Source organism: Denticeps clupeoides, unplaced genomic scaffold (genome assembly GCF_900700375.1).
Source record: "Denticeps clupeoides unplaced genomic scaffold, fDenClu1.1, whole genome shotgun sequence".
Classification (NCBI taxonomy): Eukaryota; Metazoa; Chordata; class Actinopteri; order Clupeiformes; family Denticipitidae; genus Denticeps; species Denticeps clupeoides.
The window spans coordinates 250,618-269,169 of record NW_021630103.1 but is presented as its reverse complement, the minus strand read 5'-3'; the positions used below and the strand labels follow the sequence as shown (position 1 = coordinate 269,169).

The following is an 18,552-nucleotide window of genomic DNA, read 5'->3' as shown; positions in this document are numbered from 1 at the left end:
AGGAGGAGCTGCTCGCAAATACCACAATAACCCCCGAGGACGTGCTGGGTTGCAGAAGATCACCGAGAGTAAGTCTCGTCTCGAAGAACGGATTTCAGGGGGCTTATACGTATGTGTGGGTCACTGCGACCTATCTGTGCCCTCTGGGTGCTATGTTATGGAGTCCTGTGTTTCTTGTGTGATTGGCTTGTCGAGATGTGTGTGTGTGTGTGTGTGTGTGTGTGTGTGTGTGTGTGTGTGGTGTGTGTGTGTGTGTGTTGGATTTATGGGGAACTGAGACCATGTGCTTGTGTTTGGGTTTTACAGACATTTGTATCTTGTGTCTGGCTTATTGAGGTGTGTGTGCGTGCATCGTGTGTTTAATTTATAGAGACCCGTACGTTTAGGTTACTGAGACCAGTGTATCGTGTGTTTGGGTTATTGAAACCTGTCTGTCTGCAACCTGGCTCGTGAAGGGCTGCCTATTTGGAAGGCTGTGAGTTATGTGCACCCTGTCTGTATGAATGCTGCATGTTTGGGGTGATGAGACCAGTTTTTGCTGTTTGAGTTGTTACGACCTGTCTGTCTGACTGCTGCATGTTTGGGGTTATGAGACTAGTTTTTGCTGTTTGAGTTGTTACGACCTGTCTGTCTGACTGCTGCATATTTGCTGCATATTTGGAGTGAGGAGACCAGTTTTGTGAGTTGTTGAGACCTGTCTGTCTGCAGGATGTCTGTCTGACTGCTGCATGTTTGGGGTGATGAGACCAGTTTTGTGAGTTGTTGAGACCTGTCTGTCTGCAGGATGTCTGTCTGAATGCTGTGTGTTTTGTGTTGTTCATATTGTGGAGTTCATATTTCATCTGAAGCCTCATGTCTTTCACGGTGGTGGTGCTGTGTGAAGTGTATTAAGATAATTTTAACCCACTGCTCACTGCTAAGAAAGATTAGGTAACAGATGGCTCTGTTGCTTTACTTAAAGCAGCATATAATACCTTACACAACATCACACCTTACAGCACAGCAGGGGAGCAGACTGGCCATGTGGCATGGGGTTTGTCACATGAACAGCATTCGCTAATTATTGCACTGATTAATATGTTTTAGCTGCCAACATATGCAGTCATAGCTGATGCAGTGAATAACTTCTCATTTCCTAAATCTGTTAAAAATAAGTTGCTTGTCCAAAAAAAAAAGTCACTGCCTGAATTTAAAACAAATCAATGTGAGCCGCATTACTACATGGAGGATTATGTTTCAGCCGGCAACAAGTTATTTAACCCGAACTGATGCACTTAGTAGGTTCTCATTTCTAAAAACAGTCATGTTGGAAGACACATCCTGTGGTCACGATAAAGACCTTCATCTGTTTCAGAACGGATCAGTCAAAAAAAGCATCTAAGAACAATGCTGATCAATTTCTCCTAAAATTGGGTTAAGAACTGTCTGATGCATTATTTTAAAAAAGGATAGTCCGGAACCTTCCAGGAAGAAATGTGGTTGGAAAAACAGCATTGCTGAAACGTTTGGTGAAATCGAATAAATAAAATAAAAAATATCTTTGTCTGCATTCTCCTCTTCCGACGTCAGTCTGCCAGACAGGACAGTTAGATTCCTCACTGACAGTGGGTACAGAAAGTATTGTTGGTACAGAGCCCCTTAAATTTTCACTCTTTGTTATATTGCAGCCAGTTGCTAAAACCATTTAAGTTCCCCATGAATTAACACACAGCACATTTCTGCTGATTTATTAACAAAGAAAAGCTGAAATATCACATTGTCCTAAGTATTCAGACCCTTTGCTCAGTACTTAGTAAAAACACCCTTTGGATCTAATACAGCCATGAGTCTTTTTGGGAAAGAAAGTATTTAATACCTGGATTTGGGGATCCTCTGCCATTCCTCCTTGCAAATCCTCTCCAGTTCTGGCAGGTTGGCTACACGTCGCAGCACGCAGCAGCACCAACTGTACTGCTTAGTGAACAAATCACTACACTCCCCTGAATCATATTCCTCTCAGGGCAACCGTTGTTCTCTGTTGTTTTAACAGATTTCGTTTCCAGAAATTCAAACTTTAAACGTTAGACCGGCAGTAATGAGAAGAGAGTGAGACCCACCAGCTGTAGCAGGAGCGATTGAAGGAGAATTTCTGCTAAATTGCCACTGCAGAAACATGTAACAAGTATAAAACCCACAATTCGAGGAAATGTGTGACCCTCAATGTACAGGGAACTGTACACTGTGGGGTATACATTCAGTGAACGGATCACTCACTGAGCCCAATTTGCCGAGTAGACCAGTTCCGAAGCATACCATAGAACAGGACACTTCAAACATCATGATTTATAAATGAGTTTTTGTACAAACGTGTTTGCCAAAGCAACACAGCAACAACACTCTCATCTCAGTGTCCCGGAAGCCATGAACTGATCTGAAATCTGAACCATTTAGCCATGTATCAGTTTCTCGCAAGCCCACTTTGCCGAGCACTGAATGATTTGGTGAATGAATCTTTTGAATAAATCATTTTAGAGAACTGATTCGAGTGAATCAGTACATTTTCTGTATATATGAAATCTAAGATGCGGAAGGGACAGAGGAAATTTCAGCAGGGCAGGCAGAGGTGCAGGTCCCCGGACTTGATCCGCCTGTTGTTACATGCGGCATATGATGCAGTTGATGTTGGTGTGCATACCATCACAAATCTTGGATGAACAGTTGTGCCATTCACCCAGATTTTACAGTGTGGAATAAAATCTATTAAAATGAATGTCGTTGTGTATCAAAGTTGTGTATCAGATTTCAAAACTAATTTGCCAGTACTGCAGGGCAGTGATTGCATGTTCGAATCCTGTATCTCCAAGGTGCCACTGAGGTCCCCATGATCATGATCAAACACTGCTTCACCTTTCATGGCTGCCCACTGATCACTGAGGCTGATGGGTTAAATGCAGAGGACACATTTCGTTGTGTCACTGTGTGCTGCGCTGTGTATCACTGTTATGACACCAAGGTAGATGAGGACCCAGCTAAAGGTGCATAGATTTAAAACTAGTCATGGAGGATTCTATTTTGGGGAGATGGAAGTGGAAATGGGGAAAGGCTCGTTCACACAGGGGGACACTGAACACACGACCACACCTGAAATAAAAACAAAAACTATTGGAGTATTGAACTATTGCCACCTGCTAACATTCCACTTGGAGTCCCACTGACTCCTGACCAAGACCAACCAGTTTGTGTGGACCACTCACACATAGTGACAATGACAGATGAACAAGACCAGACACTGGTGCAGGCCCTCCTTAAATGGAGGTGAAACTGGTGTAGGGGATCAGGAAGGGGCGTGGCCTGCTCTCAGTGCCTCGGGATGGCAATCCTGCCCAGGTCATTGCTGGACGCCAGGGAGGATCAGTACAATCACAATGATAATAATAAGAATTTCACTTAATTTTATTCTCTGGCCGTCTGGCTTATGCCCCCTTGACGTTGTACCTATTCTCTGTGATAATTTGTGAAACGAAATGAAAGCATTCATAATATTTTTTATTCCTTTTAATATTAAATTAAATTCACCTTATGGAGAAAGAGATGCCCGGATCATTTCTCTGAGTTATGCTTAGAGTGTTCTTTTACCCCAATCTTGCATATTTAGATATTTCAAGCTCATACTTTGGCTCAGGTATATTTTATATCTTGCCCTCAGGTTCCACTTGGATCCTTTGTCACCAAGACTTGTGGAAGGATCTCATTTTCATCCTGGCAGGGATGAGGAGTAAATGGGGAAAGGTTGATGTGACAGATGGAGAGGCAATAATTATGGTCAACTGTACACTGTCAAATGACCTGTTAGTTAAAGTGGTCAGTATTAACCCTGCCCATTTAGTTTAAAAACTTTTGGGAACCTCATAAGCCAACTAGTCCAATCAAAACCAGATTATAATGAAGGTTAATGAAAAAGCTGATCCTTTTCATTTATCCTGTTTTTGGTCATACAAAGAATTTTGTTAGAGCCCAGATCTGCCCTCTGCTACATTGCGTTTGAAAGTTTTTGTTATTTGAATAAGTCAGTTATAAGCCTGTTTTTACATATGTAAAAAGGGACCTGACCTGACTCTAGTTATGAATTTTTTGTGCATCCATTTCATTGTTAGTGTGAGTAAATGGGATTAGGGGGTTGATAGAGGAAAAATACGTGTGAAACTGTTTATATTGTTTTGACATTTGTGTAACACATTTACACGTCAAAAAGTGCCCCTTTTGTGTCTGTTTCTTTCTGTAAGTCATGAAGACATGCTTAAAGTGAACATGCCCTGAGGGCTACATTTATTATAGAGCTTTGAAATTGGAGTTTGTGTGTGTGTGTGTGTGTGTGTGTGTGTGTGTGTGTGTGTGTCACCTTGATATCAATATATGTACATGTACAATAGTCACTTTAAGAACTTTCATATAAAACTTTTCTGTTCTCATAGCCAGTCAGGCATGGAAGAACTAACCAAAGTTTGATCTTTTCTAATATCACACAGCCCTGTTTGATAGATTATGATTAAGTGTTTCCTTGTGTTCCTTATATGTGTAAGTACATACAGGGGTCACTAAGGGGTCAGCGGTAAATATAGGGGACCAGGGTCATAATGCTGATCAGCAGACACAGGGACCACAAGAGGGTCAGAGCTGAGCCATAAAGGGGTCTGTATAATTACATTGTTTTTTTTTTCAGTTACATTGACCAAAAATTTTACCTGAATAAGATTAAACATAATCTCAATAAAGTCATACTTGGAATATGAGTCGATTAGAACAAAAATCTTATTTGCATTATGCAAACAAATTATTTGCTGTAAATATCCTATCAGAAATGTTGCCGCGTTTTGCATCACATGCTTGCATGGTCATTTCCTCAGGACTGGACTTTATCCATCATCTTTCACAACTGAGTTTAACAAAAGAACAAGAACAATTAGAACAAAAATTAGGCATGGAAACGTAATACACAACTGAATAATCAACTCTCGGGCATTATCGTAACAGAACAGAAGCACACATGTAGAGACATGCACAAGATACAAGTGACAAAGGAACTGGAAAACATGGCAGGTAATTACAGGGAAGTTGATAGGGCTAACACACAAGGATATGGTGCCATCTGCTGAGCCAGAGTGGCCAAGACATCGTATCTTGGAACACATTATAAATGAAATAAATCTATGGGACAAGCACAAATTGTCCTTAATCTTGTCCACACTGAATTAATTTACAATGATCCCTGTCTTTTCTTTACTTTCCACAAAGACATAGACCTGCTCATGTGTATAATGTTTAATGTATTTTAAAAAGTTGTTTAAAAGAACAACTTATGTTTTATCAGGTTCAGTTTCAAAATTGTGAAGTGAAAATCAAATGTGGGTTTGTAGGGTTTGTGTGTCGTTACTAATACATTTATGCTCTTGAGCATGTAAACGGGAATATGAAAGGAATTTATTGTAAACAACTTATGTAAACACCATAATCAAAACATTATCTCATGTACAATAAGGTCAGTGTGTGTGCTGTTTTAACATGTGTGTATTTTATATTAATTTCTTCTTATTTATGTAATTTCTCACAAAATTCTGCATGAGTCTCCGCCCTGTAATCAGAAGGTTGCCGGTTCGAATCCCGATCCGCCAAGGTGCCACTGAGCAAAGCACCGTCCCCACACACTGCTCCCCGGGCTCCTGTCATGACTGCCCGCTGCCCACTCAGGGTGATGGGTTAAATGCAGAGGACAAATTTCACTGTGTGCACCATGTGCTGTGCTGCTGTGTATCAAAAGTGACAATCACTTCACTTTACTAACCCTAACCCTATTACTAGTAATGACAGTAATAATTATTGTTGGTCAACAATACGACATTTTATTTAGACACTTTATATTTACAAGTGTGTAAAAAAGACAATAGTGTATGTTTGAGTAGAGCAATTTGTATAGTTCATGCAAGGTTCATCACCAGTGACACTGTCAGCTATCCACATTCCATGTCTCATCTCTGCTGAGGGCAGGGGTACGTGCTTCAGTAGCTTCCATATAGCCTACACCTTAATCCATTTACAACGTAATCTGGTCCGGGCTGGACAGGACATCCATGTGATCCACCTGCCCATAAAATGACACCGACTAAAGCAACTGCTGGTGCTCTATTTACAGCATTTAGCATGAATCCAGATTGTTAGTTATAGGACAGTCACCCTGCAGCAACTCGGGGTTAACTGTTTTGTGTCACAGGGACTTCATAAATCAACACTGGCCATATCACCTTCGACATTTGATTTCTCTTGGTAGACCTGAACACTCCTGATTGCTTCTCCATCCTGGATAATCTCTTCTGTCCTTTAGAGAGGAATCATAGCACTTTCCATAGACACTTTATCATGTTCGCCTGAATTTGGAGTGGAGTGGCTTCTCTGACTGGCTCTTGTGTTATGTAGAGGAGCCTGTGAATGATGATTAGCTGTGTCCCTTTTCAAGGTGACAAGACAGATTAGTAAAGCAAAAATAGCCTGTGTGTGTGTGTGTGTGTGTGTGTGTGTGTGTGTGTGTGTTTGCATGCGTGTGTGTGCGTGTGAGTGTATGCGTGCGTGTGTGTGTGTTTGTGTGTGTGCATGTGTGTACGCGCGCGCGCGCGTGTGTGTGTGCGCATGTGTGTGTGTGTGTGCGTGTGTATAAGAACACAATGAACACTTCATCTGACAGCAGGGACTTTTTTTTAGTTGTTCAGTTTCAGTGTAATTGGTGTTTTTTTGACTTGCTACTTTTGTTAATGTAGTTCAATTAATGTAATTAGTCTTATTAGTGTTAATTGTGTTAATAGTCTGGTTAGGGCTGCTTAGTGGCACAGCGCTTACTGACATGGCATCACACTTCATGAGTCATGAGTTTGATTCTGGACTCCAGCATTGTGTGTTTGCATGACGGACTCCTGATTCAGAATAAACGGACATGGACAGTAATGTTGTGTTGTTATTTTCATGAACATTGTTGGCATTGTTAGTGTTGGGGGCCTAGTGGGTAAAGAAGCAGATTCATAAACAGAAGGTTGAGGGTTCAAATCCCGAACCGTGCCACTGAGGTCCCAGTGATCAAGGTACCGCCCCTACACACTGCTCCCCGGGCGCCTTTCATGGCTGCCCACTGCTCTGTACATTTCGTTCTGTGCACCGTGTGCTGTGCTGCAGTGTATCACAATCATTTCGCTTTAATAGTATTTCTCTTGTTAGAGTGTGAGTGGTTTTGATGCTCTCGGGCATATTTTTAATGTCTGACTTCTCTCATCCCGCAGATTACTTGTGCGGGCCGGACCAGAACATTCATAACATTGACTTCACGCGTTTCAAGATCCGTGACATGGAAACGGGAACAGCCTTGTTCGAGATCACCAAGCCCCCATCCATCGGTTCAGGTTATTATCTCACGAGCTAATCGTAGGTGCACAGTGGCTGATTTCATTCGCCTTTTCTCTGTTGAATTCATAGATGGAAAAAGGACTTTCGACTCAAACGCTGGCCGTTTTGTTCGTTACCAGTTCACGCCTGCCTTCCTGCAGCTACGCCAAGTTGGAGCCACGTGAGTTTGAATGAATGATTTAAGTGTATTTAGAATTGAAACAGTGTGTAGATGTTTGGTTGAGGACAGTAAAGGTCACTTAATAAAGGTCACTTACTAAAGAACTGCAGTGGACACGTTGCTGATGGAATTAAAAAATGTCTTTCTATGCAGAGTTGAGTTCACTGTTGGCGACATTCCTATCAACAATTTCCGAATGATCGAAAGGCACTACTTCCGAGAGCAGCTCCTCAAGAGTTTTGATTTCGAGTTCGGATTCTGCATCCCCAACAGCAAAAACACGTGTGAACACATTTACGAGTTCCCTCCCCTCTCTGAGGAAATCAGTGAGTCTCGCCAGTCACTCTTATTGTGCTCTGTTTCACCCTCAGAACATTAATCGGGATTGGACAGTGTTGTAGTGATGTCCTCGGGACTAGCAGCATGTCTAGCAGGATCATTGCATGTCATAGACGGACTGAACTTCTCCATTTGTTCAGCCTACTTAAGGATGACTTAATAAAACAGATATGATTATAACCAGGAAAAACAAATTAGTCTAAATCTACTTGATTTTGTCTTGACCTCAGGTCTGAATGTGAATCTTATATGAATCTTGTAATGACAATGAGTATTGGGAGTTTTAAATTCTTTTACCACCTGTAAAGACTGTGAACATCATTGATCGAGGTTGCCATTGTGACAAAGTAAAATAATGCCCAGCATTTCTGAATGTTTCTGATCTTACTCCTGATCAATTTCTATGTTTTTGTCAATAGTGCGAGAGATGATTCGATACCCATATGAGACACAGTCTGACAGCTTCTACTTTGTGGACAACAAGCTGGTGATGCACAACAAAGCAGATTATTCCTATAGTGGTGGTCCCTAGTGCATTTACACTATCGGGACTTAATGACAAAACAGGCGATCATATGAGCTACCAATCACACAACAAGAAGGAGAGGAAGAACAGAGACCGTATTGGACAATGCCCTGTTATTTGGTCCTTAGTGGAATTTTACTTTGTGTGTGTGTCTGCACGATTTTTATTTTTATCTCCATCACCTGTTTCCAAAGTGAAGACCCTTAAAAAAAAGTGGCTGTAGTTGATTCATTTATTTATGATTTGTTTCTGCTTAGTGTGAGTGTTTGAAGGCCGTCTGGCAGAAATCATTATATACCTTTGTCTGGTGATACTGTGGTGCTGTTCCAGCAAAACAGGCAAACTGGTTCTGCACCTCTTTCTGTCCCACAACTGGTTCCGCTTTTCTAAAATGTGCTTTTAAATGTCAGTTTCCTTTCTATGTGCATATCCCACAAATATAGAACTTTCGTAACGTTCTGTCAGTCTAGTAATAATACCGGATAGATTTTGATTGCAGAAAATACAGAAGGCCATCCACCTTCTTTATTGTATGTACTGCCCCCTACAGGTTTTCATATGAGTCGTTTCTTCTCATCTCCTCATCCTTCCAATGAACTCTCACCCTTCCTTGTTCATCTTGAAGTTAAAGGTTTGGGGAGTCCCCCATCCAGCCTGCTCAGATCTTCCTCCTCACTGTTCAGTCAGACAGAATTATTTTACAAAAAGACTTTATTAAATGAACTGTTGTTCAAATGTCAAGTTACAGTAAAATCCAGTGGAATTCAGAGGACTGCTCTGTCTCCTGACTAAGTGTAAATATCTTTTGTCTAATACCTTATGAGTTTCATTATGGAACTGTGTGGAGATAAATAAAGAAATTATCGTGTTATGGATTATGATTATTGAGTGAGTAAAATAAAGCTGGTTTTTAAACCCATGCATCCAATTGCCCAAAGGGTATCAAAGTCAACTCTAAACCAGACTCATAGGAACACTGGTACCACGAACCAGATATTAGAAAAGGTAGAAGAAATTAAAACAATAGAAAAACTTCAGTTTATAAAATGTGACAAAGGTTCATGTGTCTCTTGGATAATTGATCTATAATACCTTATCTGACCGGTTCAAACTGCAGACTTCACACTAAAGAACATCTGAAGATGCATTATAAGCATAGTTTCCATGGAAACATCTAAACAAAACTACAGTCCCTCAGCATTGCTGTCAACATTCAGTTTGGTTTGGTCACATAATCATGTGACTTTTCCTGACCAGGGCACTAAATGTCCCCATATAGGACCAAAGTAACTTGCTTACTGTAAATATGTTGATAATTACAGCAGTGCTGACAAGTCCCTAGGAGCTGTGGAGGCCTTAAATAAATAGGAATCCAGGAGTGGATGGTCTGGAGGCTCAGGAAGCTCGAGTTGTGTTTCGTGCCCAGTCAGGAAATGTGTCCAGGTGGAACATGGCCTTGCCCCACGTGTTGATAGCCAGGTTAATTGTAAGGATTCCGATGATGTTTAGGGCACATCCGGCTTTTGCCTGTGAATAGGACACATCAATACAGACAGCTGATCTGACTGAGAGAATAAGACTTATTCTCCTGTAGTGTAGGGATGACTTTTGTTCAAGTTGAGGACATGTGGTGGTTACAAATTGAACTGCAAATATTTGATTGGACAGTTGAAATAAACCTCTCTCTCACCATGTCCATCACTTTAAGCTGACCATAGGAGAAAGCAATGGCATTGGGAGGCGTGGCCACTGGCAGCATGAAGGCAAGGGAGGCACTGATGGTGCAGGGCAGCATGATGTACAGTGGGTGGAGCTCAATGGCCGTGGCCTGAAACAACACACACACAAGATGGAAATTCCACCAAAAATACATTATAGACAGATGAAATGTCTCCTCAGAAAGTAAATGTCTAGTAAATGGGGCTCTCGCACCATGGATGCCAGGATTGGGAGGAAAAGCGTGGTGGTGGCTGTGTTACTTGAACACTCTGTGAAGGTGCCCACCAGAAGGCACAGGATGATGGAGATGGCAAAGGGCGGGATGCTTTTCAGTGGTACCAGGCACTGGCCCAACCACACGGACAGACCAGACTCCTGAAATCAGCACAGTTGAGTTGAGTCACAGTTGTTCTGTGTGACAACAGATTCAGCTAAAGAGTCCGTTTCTCATCAGGGGAACGTACTTCGCTGCCACTGGCCAAAGCGAAGCCTCCACCCAGCAGCAGAATGATGTTCCAGGGCATCCGCTCATGCACCACTGACCACTGCAGCAGTGGAGTTGGCGCCTGCACTTGCTGACCTGAAATCCACAGCAGCAGTTTCAGTGGCACGGTAGCACACACACCACACTCTGGAAATCTGTCCTTACCGTCACGTCCCGATGAAAAGGAGAACTGAGGAAAGCGGGATGGGATGATGAAGAACAGCATGGACATGAAAATGGCTACAGTTCCATCTGTAACATACCTGTGGAGCACACATGGGTTAGATATCCCCTCCATCGTAGTACCTCTCGGCACCCGTCATTGGTTCCCCGTAGGATAAAATATCTCACTCACTGGCCACTCCCGTTGAACACGGACGCCCACCCAGGCATAAATCCAGGCTCACGGGTGAACCAGAGCACCACCAGCAACACAAAAATACAGAGCACTGCACCCTCTGCAAAAGTCATGTGACCCAACTTCCTGTACTCCTCTTTCATGACCCGGTAGGCATCACGGTCGCCAGGATTGTCCGAGCCACAACCAAAGGACTTCTTTAAGCTGCAAGGGAAAGATGAGACTGAGCCGTTACCCTGGAGATCTCCTGCACGGAAAGCTCAGCAGCCCTGCCGACCATCCTTACTTCAAACCCAGATACATGAACTGCAGCCACAGCCAGGCCAGGACCAGCATCAGAACCATGTTGGGGAAGGCAAAGCCAAACCAGCTAGCAAAGTTGATGATGTCATTGTTTTGGGGGTAGATGCTACAAGAGAAATTAAGCACTGAAATGAAATGCATGTTGCCGCCTGAAGGGAAATAATTCACGTCAGAGAATGTATCAGGGCTCTCACTCGTCCATCTGGCCTTTGAGGATGAGGTTGGGGGTTGTGCCTGTCAGGGTGGCCGTACCCCCGATGCTGGCTGAGTAGCAGACGCACAAACTCATGCCTTTGGCCAGGAGGAGGTATTTCTGCTCCCGTGCCTGCCTCCTCCTCTCCAGCGCTGAGTGAACAGCGCTCTCCTCATCAGCGGCCATTTCTGTCAGGGAACAGCAACGTTACTGCTCAGAGGTTGTCGCCATTGTATGGACAATTTGTGCCGGTTTGAGGGAGGTTAGTGATGGGAAACACGTACTCTCAAATTTCTCCAGTGGTGGTTTGGACTCTGAGACGTCCTCCAGCTGGAAGGCGTGGTTGTTGTGTCCACCACGCAGCTCCAGCTCATCAGCCTCAGCCTCAGTGGCACTCAGCTGGGCTAGAATTGCCTGGGCAATGGGGAGCATCATGGCAGTGGTGGCCGTGTTACTGATCCACATGGACAGGAAGGCTGTCACCACCATGAAGCCCATCATGAGCCTTGGAGAACCAGGGAGGGCAAGAGCGTGTGTTTACTCATGTTATCAAGAATCACAATGAGGAAAAAGGTAACATTAGACAGAAGAGACGTGTGCGTTGCTCAAATTTATGAACCTACAAAGCAGGACGCACTCCAACCAGCAGGAGAACTTTCAGGGCTATGCGCTTATGCAGGTTCCAGTTTTCCACGGCAATTGCTACCAGCAAACCACCAATGAACAGCATGTTGGAGTCTTTCAGGTACTGAACACAGACCTGATAATGAAACACATTACAGGAAGAGTTTTAAAATGGATAGAAATGTATGCATCTAGAACACATTCTATGTCCTCCTTAAGAGCAAAGTTTGATCTCAAAGTGGAGAACTGCAGTTAATGAGCCAGAATGTTTCGCAGATCAGCAGAAATCACAACCTGGTCAGGAAACGCTGACCACAGGAAATGACCACTACTCTCCAATCTATGCGGGTTAAATAAGGTCACATGCAGCATCTACGCATCATTTTCCTGCAGGGCCGGCCTTCATTAATAAGAATCTTCATTATTTAAACAAAAAAATGATACCCACTATGACAAGATATTTCTTTAGAGGCCTACCTCCCCAGACTCCATGATGCCCATCATAGGGAAAAGGATCACAGGCAGCAGTGCAGTGACAGCCAGTGGCAGGCACTCTGTACACCAGTACACAGCCATCACAATAATGGCAAAGCCACATTTTGCCTCCTTCAAAGAAAGAACAGAGAACTTGACTTAAAAGACTTTACATCGCGCTATAGTTTATTGGATCATAGTGAAAAGCAGCATCCCTTCTAGCCACGTTTATTACTCTTTTTACAATAACCCATGACCTACCAGTGATCATAAGCTTTCATAAATCTTTTATTGCCTGGTTGTGTCATGTTCAAGGGAGCTGTAAAATTATATCTGTCTGAATTCTTTCCACTTTTATAAGTTAATGAGTCAATTGTTTCTGTCTTTAAGTCTAATTCACATTCTTACTTGTATATTCTACATTTGGGACCAAATTAAGAGTTTTGGGGAACATTCTGAGAATGAATTTCATTATTAAAAATCTCACCACTTCATAATTAAAACATCAAACAATTATAGAAAGTATATATAGTGAGAACAGAAAATTTTACAGCTTTTTAAAAACGTCTTGATAGTAAACACACCAGAGACCTGAGATTAACAAAAAAAACCTCATGAGCCGTATCTTCTAAAAGACCACCATAACAGAACTGACAAGTGTGAAAATGAAGAAGAACAGAGGAGCTCAGGAATTTCAACTCACGGGTCTTGGAATGATGAGAGGCAAAGGCAGGAAAAGAATGGGTGTGAGGAAGATGATCAGGTAGTTCCGATGGCTCCACAGCCACTTCATAAATCCATCCATGGCTCACAGAGTGAATACGGCAGGTGACAGAAGCTGAGCAGAACACTGCATGAAGTATATCTATATATATATTTGAAAAAAAGAACAATTAAACATTAACTTCAGCCAAAACAGAGGGAGGGGTGATGGGGAGGGAGTGGTTTAAACAATGGATGATTTATTTACCACTATAAGGATTTAAAGAGACTCTGAACTCACCTGATTTACCCCATAACAAAGGTTGTAATTTGTGTCGTCATCTTAGCAGTACAGGGAAAAAAAGCTGAAAGAGTAATGCAAATATATGTCCTCTAAAATTGTAGGCAGGTTTAAACTAAATTATGAAAAAAGTATTTCATATCTGACCGTTTGACGGCACTAATGCCTCAATATGACAAATATTCTAACACAACATACTTGAAAAGTTTGATGACACATGATGACACAATATACTTCAAAAGAAGCAAGGACACCAAATCTAGATGTCTGGTGTAAATATGGCAGGATTCACCAGCAGGTGTTTATAATCGTTGCCATGTTCTTTCAAACCGATTTTAAATTATAACATTTTATAGCGTTTTGACATAAAAAGTGTTTACTAGCTGTACACTGTCACAGGATTACTTCAGTAATAAGTTCAACCAGTAAGCACTGATCCATGAGAGTCCATGACTTCTACTCTCTCACCAAGAATGCACAGCAGTTAATGTTGACAACCTCACCTCCTCCATCATCTCCTCCCACACCTCCTCCAGCAACTGCAAACTGCTGTGCATCGTGTGCTCTTCCGAGAGGACAAGTCACTGCAATCGTACATCTTTAATGAACCTACACTCCTATGTAGTTGGTTAGCAGGCTTCTGTCTGTTGAAACCCGAACACCGCAACAGGCCAATATGGCCAGAGGTCCCGGTGAGCCTTAGCTCCCACTCTATAACACAAATGCATCTATTCTGAATTTTTGCACACCTTTATTGTCATGTCATGCTTCACATTTTGAGAACTTTTATTGCACATCCTGCTTACTTATTTCAATCCACTGCACAGATTGGTCGTGGTTATGCTGCAGAATAAATTAGGGGCCAATCATTTGCCTACCTGATGGTATTGCATGATGAATAAGTATCTGCTTTTATTTCTTTTCATTGAGGAACCTTACTGTAACTCCGATCCCTGTCTTCAGGCCTTCGAGAGGCAAATAAACTCTGAACATGAGGATAGTTCACTAACCAAAATTTAAAAATCAAAATACGGCCAATAGGCTAAATCTGAAATCCAAGAATGTCTCTGCATTACTGGGTCCAAAAGTCAAAAGTGTGGTGAAGCCAGCAGTTACAAAAAAAAAGAATGGCTTCATTTATTATGTGAATACAATGTGAATACCCATTTCATTCTCTATTATCACAAGTTAAAGATTTTGTTAGTAATTTCCATTTCCTTTTGATACTGTGAGAATATATTCGATTTTTTCCCATTCCTAGGATTCCTTTTTTTGTCTTGTTGTTTTTTTTTAATTGTGGTACATGTCTTTATTATTCTCACTCCGTCTAAACTGGGTTTGACCTGTCACCATACCTTCTACTTACTTGAGCCTTTTTTCACACTCTTTACTCAGAAGTAGTTCAGTGAACATGTACTTCCTCGCAGTGTGGCCCATACAAACCTGTGCTGTAGATCTGGACTGCTTCAAGTTTGATTATTTCTTTGCCTACTTTGTACAGATAGACAATAAATTCATAATGAGGGGAATGAACATGATGTATGTGACACTGGACAGGATATATTTTATTCTCATGGCTAGTTGCTCATAAATTGAGCTATGCTTGTTTCAGCGCACACTACAGTTGAAAAGTTTATTTAGAAATACCATCCAAGCGTTGTGACAGCTGTAAACTAAATGTAAATGGCACCTGGAAATGGCTGTTACTGAAGGAAATGTCATCTGGAATTATCTGTAATGATTAGTCTCGAGTTATTCATAAATTTATGAATTTATGAAAAACTCCATTATACTGGAAATTGTGAATCAAGTAAAAATGCAACACTTTCTCTTCACATGATTAATAACATAACATTACCTAACAGCTATCTGATCTGAACACTCTGACATCTTTAAGATAAGAATGTTCTCTTCCTTGACTGAAGTCATAAAGTCCACCGCTTTGATCATTTATTGTTGAATTAGTGCTTACTCATTATTATGAACTACAATAGACCTTTAAAAGTGAGATAACTGGAACTAATCTACACATGGAACTCATGCATCTGCTTGAAGAGTTCATAATTCAGCACCGCTGATAAGCACTGCTGATAAGCAGCCTGATTCTATTAATAGTTCAATCATTCGAATTTTAACTTTTCTCAATAACATTTTCTTTACGTTCGCACCAGCTGACCCACCGGAAAAATATTTAAGGTTCGCACAAGATGAGAAAGCTGCAGGGGATAGTGGAATAAGTTTGTGATTCTGGGTGCTACAAGCGCGTCTCCTGGGTTAACAGCAAAGGACAAGGTTCAAGTGCAAATCCAAGTGGAACTTTCCGTTTTGACTTTATAGTATGCGTTGGAATAGTACAATAAAATGATGGAGAACAGTGAGACGTGGCGGAAGAGTGAGAATCAGCTGGACGTGGACAACAAAGGCCAGCAGTTTTAAACTAACTTCTGGGTACATCATATTAGCATCTGATGCTACGTAAGCAACATACCAAACGCTGAACGCTCATGTGTTCACCTGGCACATGCTCATGCGTTTGGTTACTAAGTATGTATGTGGTGCAAGGAATTACATTTTCAGTGAGGAAGGTATAGAGAAATTCAAAACCATAACAATAACCATCAACGTCACAGAATTTTGAGAAATTCTCTTGGACTCACAACAGGGGCAGAGCAGGCTGTACTTTCTGCGGATGCTCAGGTCTCTTGAAGACCTTTCATGACTCTGTGGTGGCCTCAGCCATCTTTTATGGTCTGCTGGGGAGGTAACATCTCTGCTGGGGACAGGAAGAGACTGAACAGGCTGGTCCGGAGGGCCAGCTTGGTTCTAGGATGCCCTCTGGTCCCAGTGGAGGTGGTGAGTGACAGGAGAATGGTGGACAACATCTCTCACCCCCTGCAGGAGACCCTATCAGGACTGTGCAGCTCCTTCAGTGGACTGTGGCACCACAATGTGGGACAGAGATTTAGAAGGTCCTTCCTGCCAACCGCCGCCCAGCTCTACAACTCACATTTTACAACTCACATTCACAGTTTTATTTTTCTATTCTAGGACTATTACTTGCTTATTTGTACACTGAGCTTTTATATTATGCAGTCAATGTTTGGTTTTTTGCTGCTCTTATCTTGTACTGTCCACTTCCTGCCGTGACAATGTAAATTTCGTACTTGTGGGACTAATAAAGGATCATCTTATCTTATCTTGTCTTATCTTATCTTATCTTACACCAGGCAAGCCAGCCTGTCAAACCTTGTTCAACCAGTCCACCAACAACACATATACATGAAGCAGCTTTACAGGGTGGCCTTTGGAGGATATCCGGAAAGATCTGAGGAAAGATGTGGCTGATTACATACACTGATAATATTATAATAAGCTAGAGTTTTTTTTACTGTTTCAGAGTGCTGCTACGGGGTACCTACTACTGTCTGGGCCCACCCGAGGGTTGGGAGTGCGGACAGGCAACAGGCAGTTTGATGAAGCGCCCTCAATGTGGCATGGCCGCCGCCTCACACCTGAAAGGTTGCGGAGTTTGCCTGCTCTCCCTGTTGCTTCCCGGTTTCCTCACACTATTCAAACACATGCAAAGAAAGTGAGTTGGCGACTCTAAACTGACTATAGGTGTGTGTGTGTGTGTGTGTGTGTGTGTGTGTGTGTGTGTGTGTGTGTGTGTGTGTGTGTGTGACCTGTGGTGGATGAGTTTTGTGTGACCTCACTTTTGCCCCATCCTTGTCAAGGGAGTCAACTGAAAGAGAATAATAGGTTTCATTTCTAAGGCTAGTTCTCTGAGGGACATGAGGGAAACATCTAATCAGAATGCTCCTCTAGGATGCCGCAAGGATGAGCTGGTTTTTGGAATGAGGGAGTGGATGTGTGCGGCAAGGTTTAATCACGCAAAGAGCATGTCCCATAGTGAGATGTCTCAACCATCTCCCTCAGCTCAGAGAACCGGGATTACAGCCATTCATAAGGAATTCTTTTTATTCTCGGTGAATGTAACTGCTGTTGGCTTTTCGACCTGAATGAAATTGTACTGAACTGAAAATGTGTTTTCAATTTAGCACTTTTCAGGCCATAGCCCTAATAATACCTGATTAAGACAACTAACATTGGCTTATAAGAATTTGAATTATGAATTTTCTGAAGCATAAAAAGACGTAGACACCAGTCTAATAAAGTTAGATTGAACCCTCACCTCGCTGGCATGACTTTGTCCAAGGCCTCACTGAGTCATAAACATGTACCCAGTAAAATGTGACATCTTCTGTGCACAGCTTTGGTCTTCACTGAATACTTGCACTGTTGTTATTGCACTTCATGCATATTGTGTTGTCTGTTTATCATCTGTATTTTGTGCATGACTGTAGATCCTGATGGTATATTGTATATTTTGCTAGAACCAAATTCCTTGTGTATGTGCGAACATAACAAACATGATTCCGATTCAGATTTGAAATTGTATATGACACACCGCTTTGTTCTGAACTGTTCTCTAAAACTTAAAAAACAACTGGCACCTTTTACTACATTTACTACATTTTCTTGTATTATCACAATTTATGGTGACCCTTTAATATATAAAAATGAGAATGAACAAATATTTAACCTAAACAAATGACTCACTGATTTAGTCTAAACCCAGTCAGCAGAAATTCTTAATTATTTCATGAGTTCATATTCTGAATGAATGTGTAACTGTTTATCCAGTGAGTGTCTACATATCTATTGGTATTGGGAAAGTGTGTGTGTGTGTGTCTGTGTTTGGGCAATCACCGCTGTTTGGGCAATCACCAGGATTTTCAACACTTCATTGTCCCAGTCCTCTATTCCACCATGCCTGAAATTGGCCATAATCGTCCCACTGCCCAAAAGGACCACTATCAGCTGCCTCAACGACCACAGGCCAGTCGCACTGACACCAGTCATAATGACCTCAACAGCAGGGGACAG

At 42.0% G+C, this 18,552-nt stretch overlaps 2 protein-coding genes across 2 annotated transcripts; one reads left to right on the top strand and one right to left on the bottom strand.

Annotated features, from left to right (window-relative positions):
* The first annotated feature begins 90 nt into the window (after positions 1–90).
* LOC114783597 (protein unc-119 homolog A-like) lies at positions 91–9,318 on the top strand. Its single transcript, XM_028969106.1, has 5 exons — positions 91–109; positions 7,299–7,418; positions 7,492–7,582; positions 7,736–7,908; positions 8,341–9,318. Exons 2-5 carry the CDS (start codon positions 7,364–7,366, stop codon positions 8,451–8,453), a joined length of 432 nt encoding a protein of 143 aa, XP_028824939.1. The 5' UTR covers positions 91–109; positions 7,299–7,363; the 3' UTR covers positions 8,454–9,318.
* Positions 9,319–9,842: 524 nt separating this feature from the next.
* LOC114783576 (solute carrier family 13 member 2-like) lies at positions 9,843–13,407 on the bottom strand. Its single transcript, XM_028969075.1, has 12 exons — positions 13,306–13,407; positions 12,606–12,734; positions 12,128–12,264; positions 11,789–12,009; positions 11,506–11,692; positions 11,295–11,417; positions 11,006–11,212; positions 10,822–10,913; positions 10,631–10,746; positions 10,380–10,541; positions 10,138–10,275; positions 9,843–9,974 (listed from the first exon to the last, which is right to left on the bottom strand). The coding sequence occupies exons 1-12, from the start codon at positions 13,405–13,407 to the stop codon at positions 9,843–9,845; spliced, it is 1,746 nt and encodes a 581-aa protein (XP_028824908.1).
* Between the last annotated feature and the right edge of the window lie 5,145 nt (positions 13,408–18,552).

What these genes read in the sequence shown, in the direction of transcription:
- LOC114783597 (XM_028969106.1), top strand. Translation starts at nt 7,364, where the DNA reads ATGGAAACGGGAACAGCCTTGTTCGAGATCACCAAGCCCCCATCCATC. An exon ending in GCCCCCATCCATCGGTTCAG is followed by an intron (nt 7,419 to 7,491) that starts GTTATTATCTCA and finishes TTGAATTCATAG; the next exon opens with ATGGAAAAAGGACTTTCGAC. An exon ending in CTACGCCAAGTTGGAGCCAC is followed by an intron (nt 7,583 to 7,735) that starts GTGAGTTTGAAT and finishes CTTTCTATGCAG; the next exon opens with AGTTGAGTTCACTGTTGGCG.
- LOC114783576 (XM_028969075.1), bottom strand. Translation starts at nt 13,407, where the DNA reads ATGGATGGATTTATGAAGTGGCTGTGGAGCCATCGGAACTACCTGATC. An exon ending in TTCATGTATCTGGGTTTGAA is followed by an intron (nt 11,213 to 11,294) that starts GTAAGGATGGTC and finishes TTTCCCTTGCAG; the next exon opens with CTTAAAGAAGTCCTTTGGTT. An exon ending in GTGTTCAACGGGAGTGGCCA is followed by an intron (nt 10,914 to 11,005) that starts GTGAGTGAGATA and finishes TGTGCTCCACAG; the next exon opens with GTATGTTACAGATGGAACTG.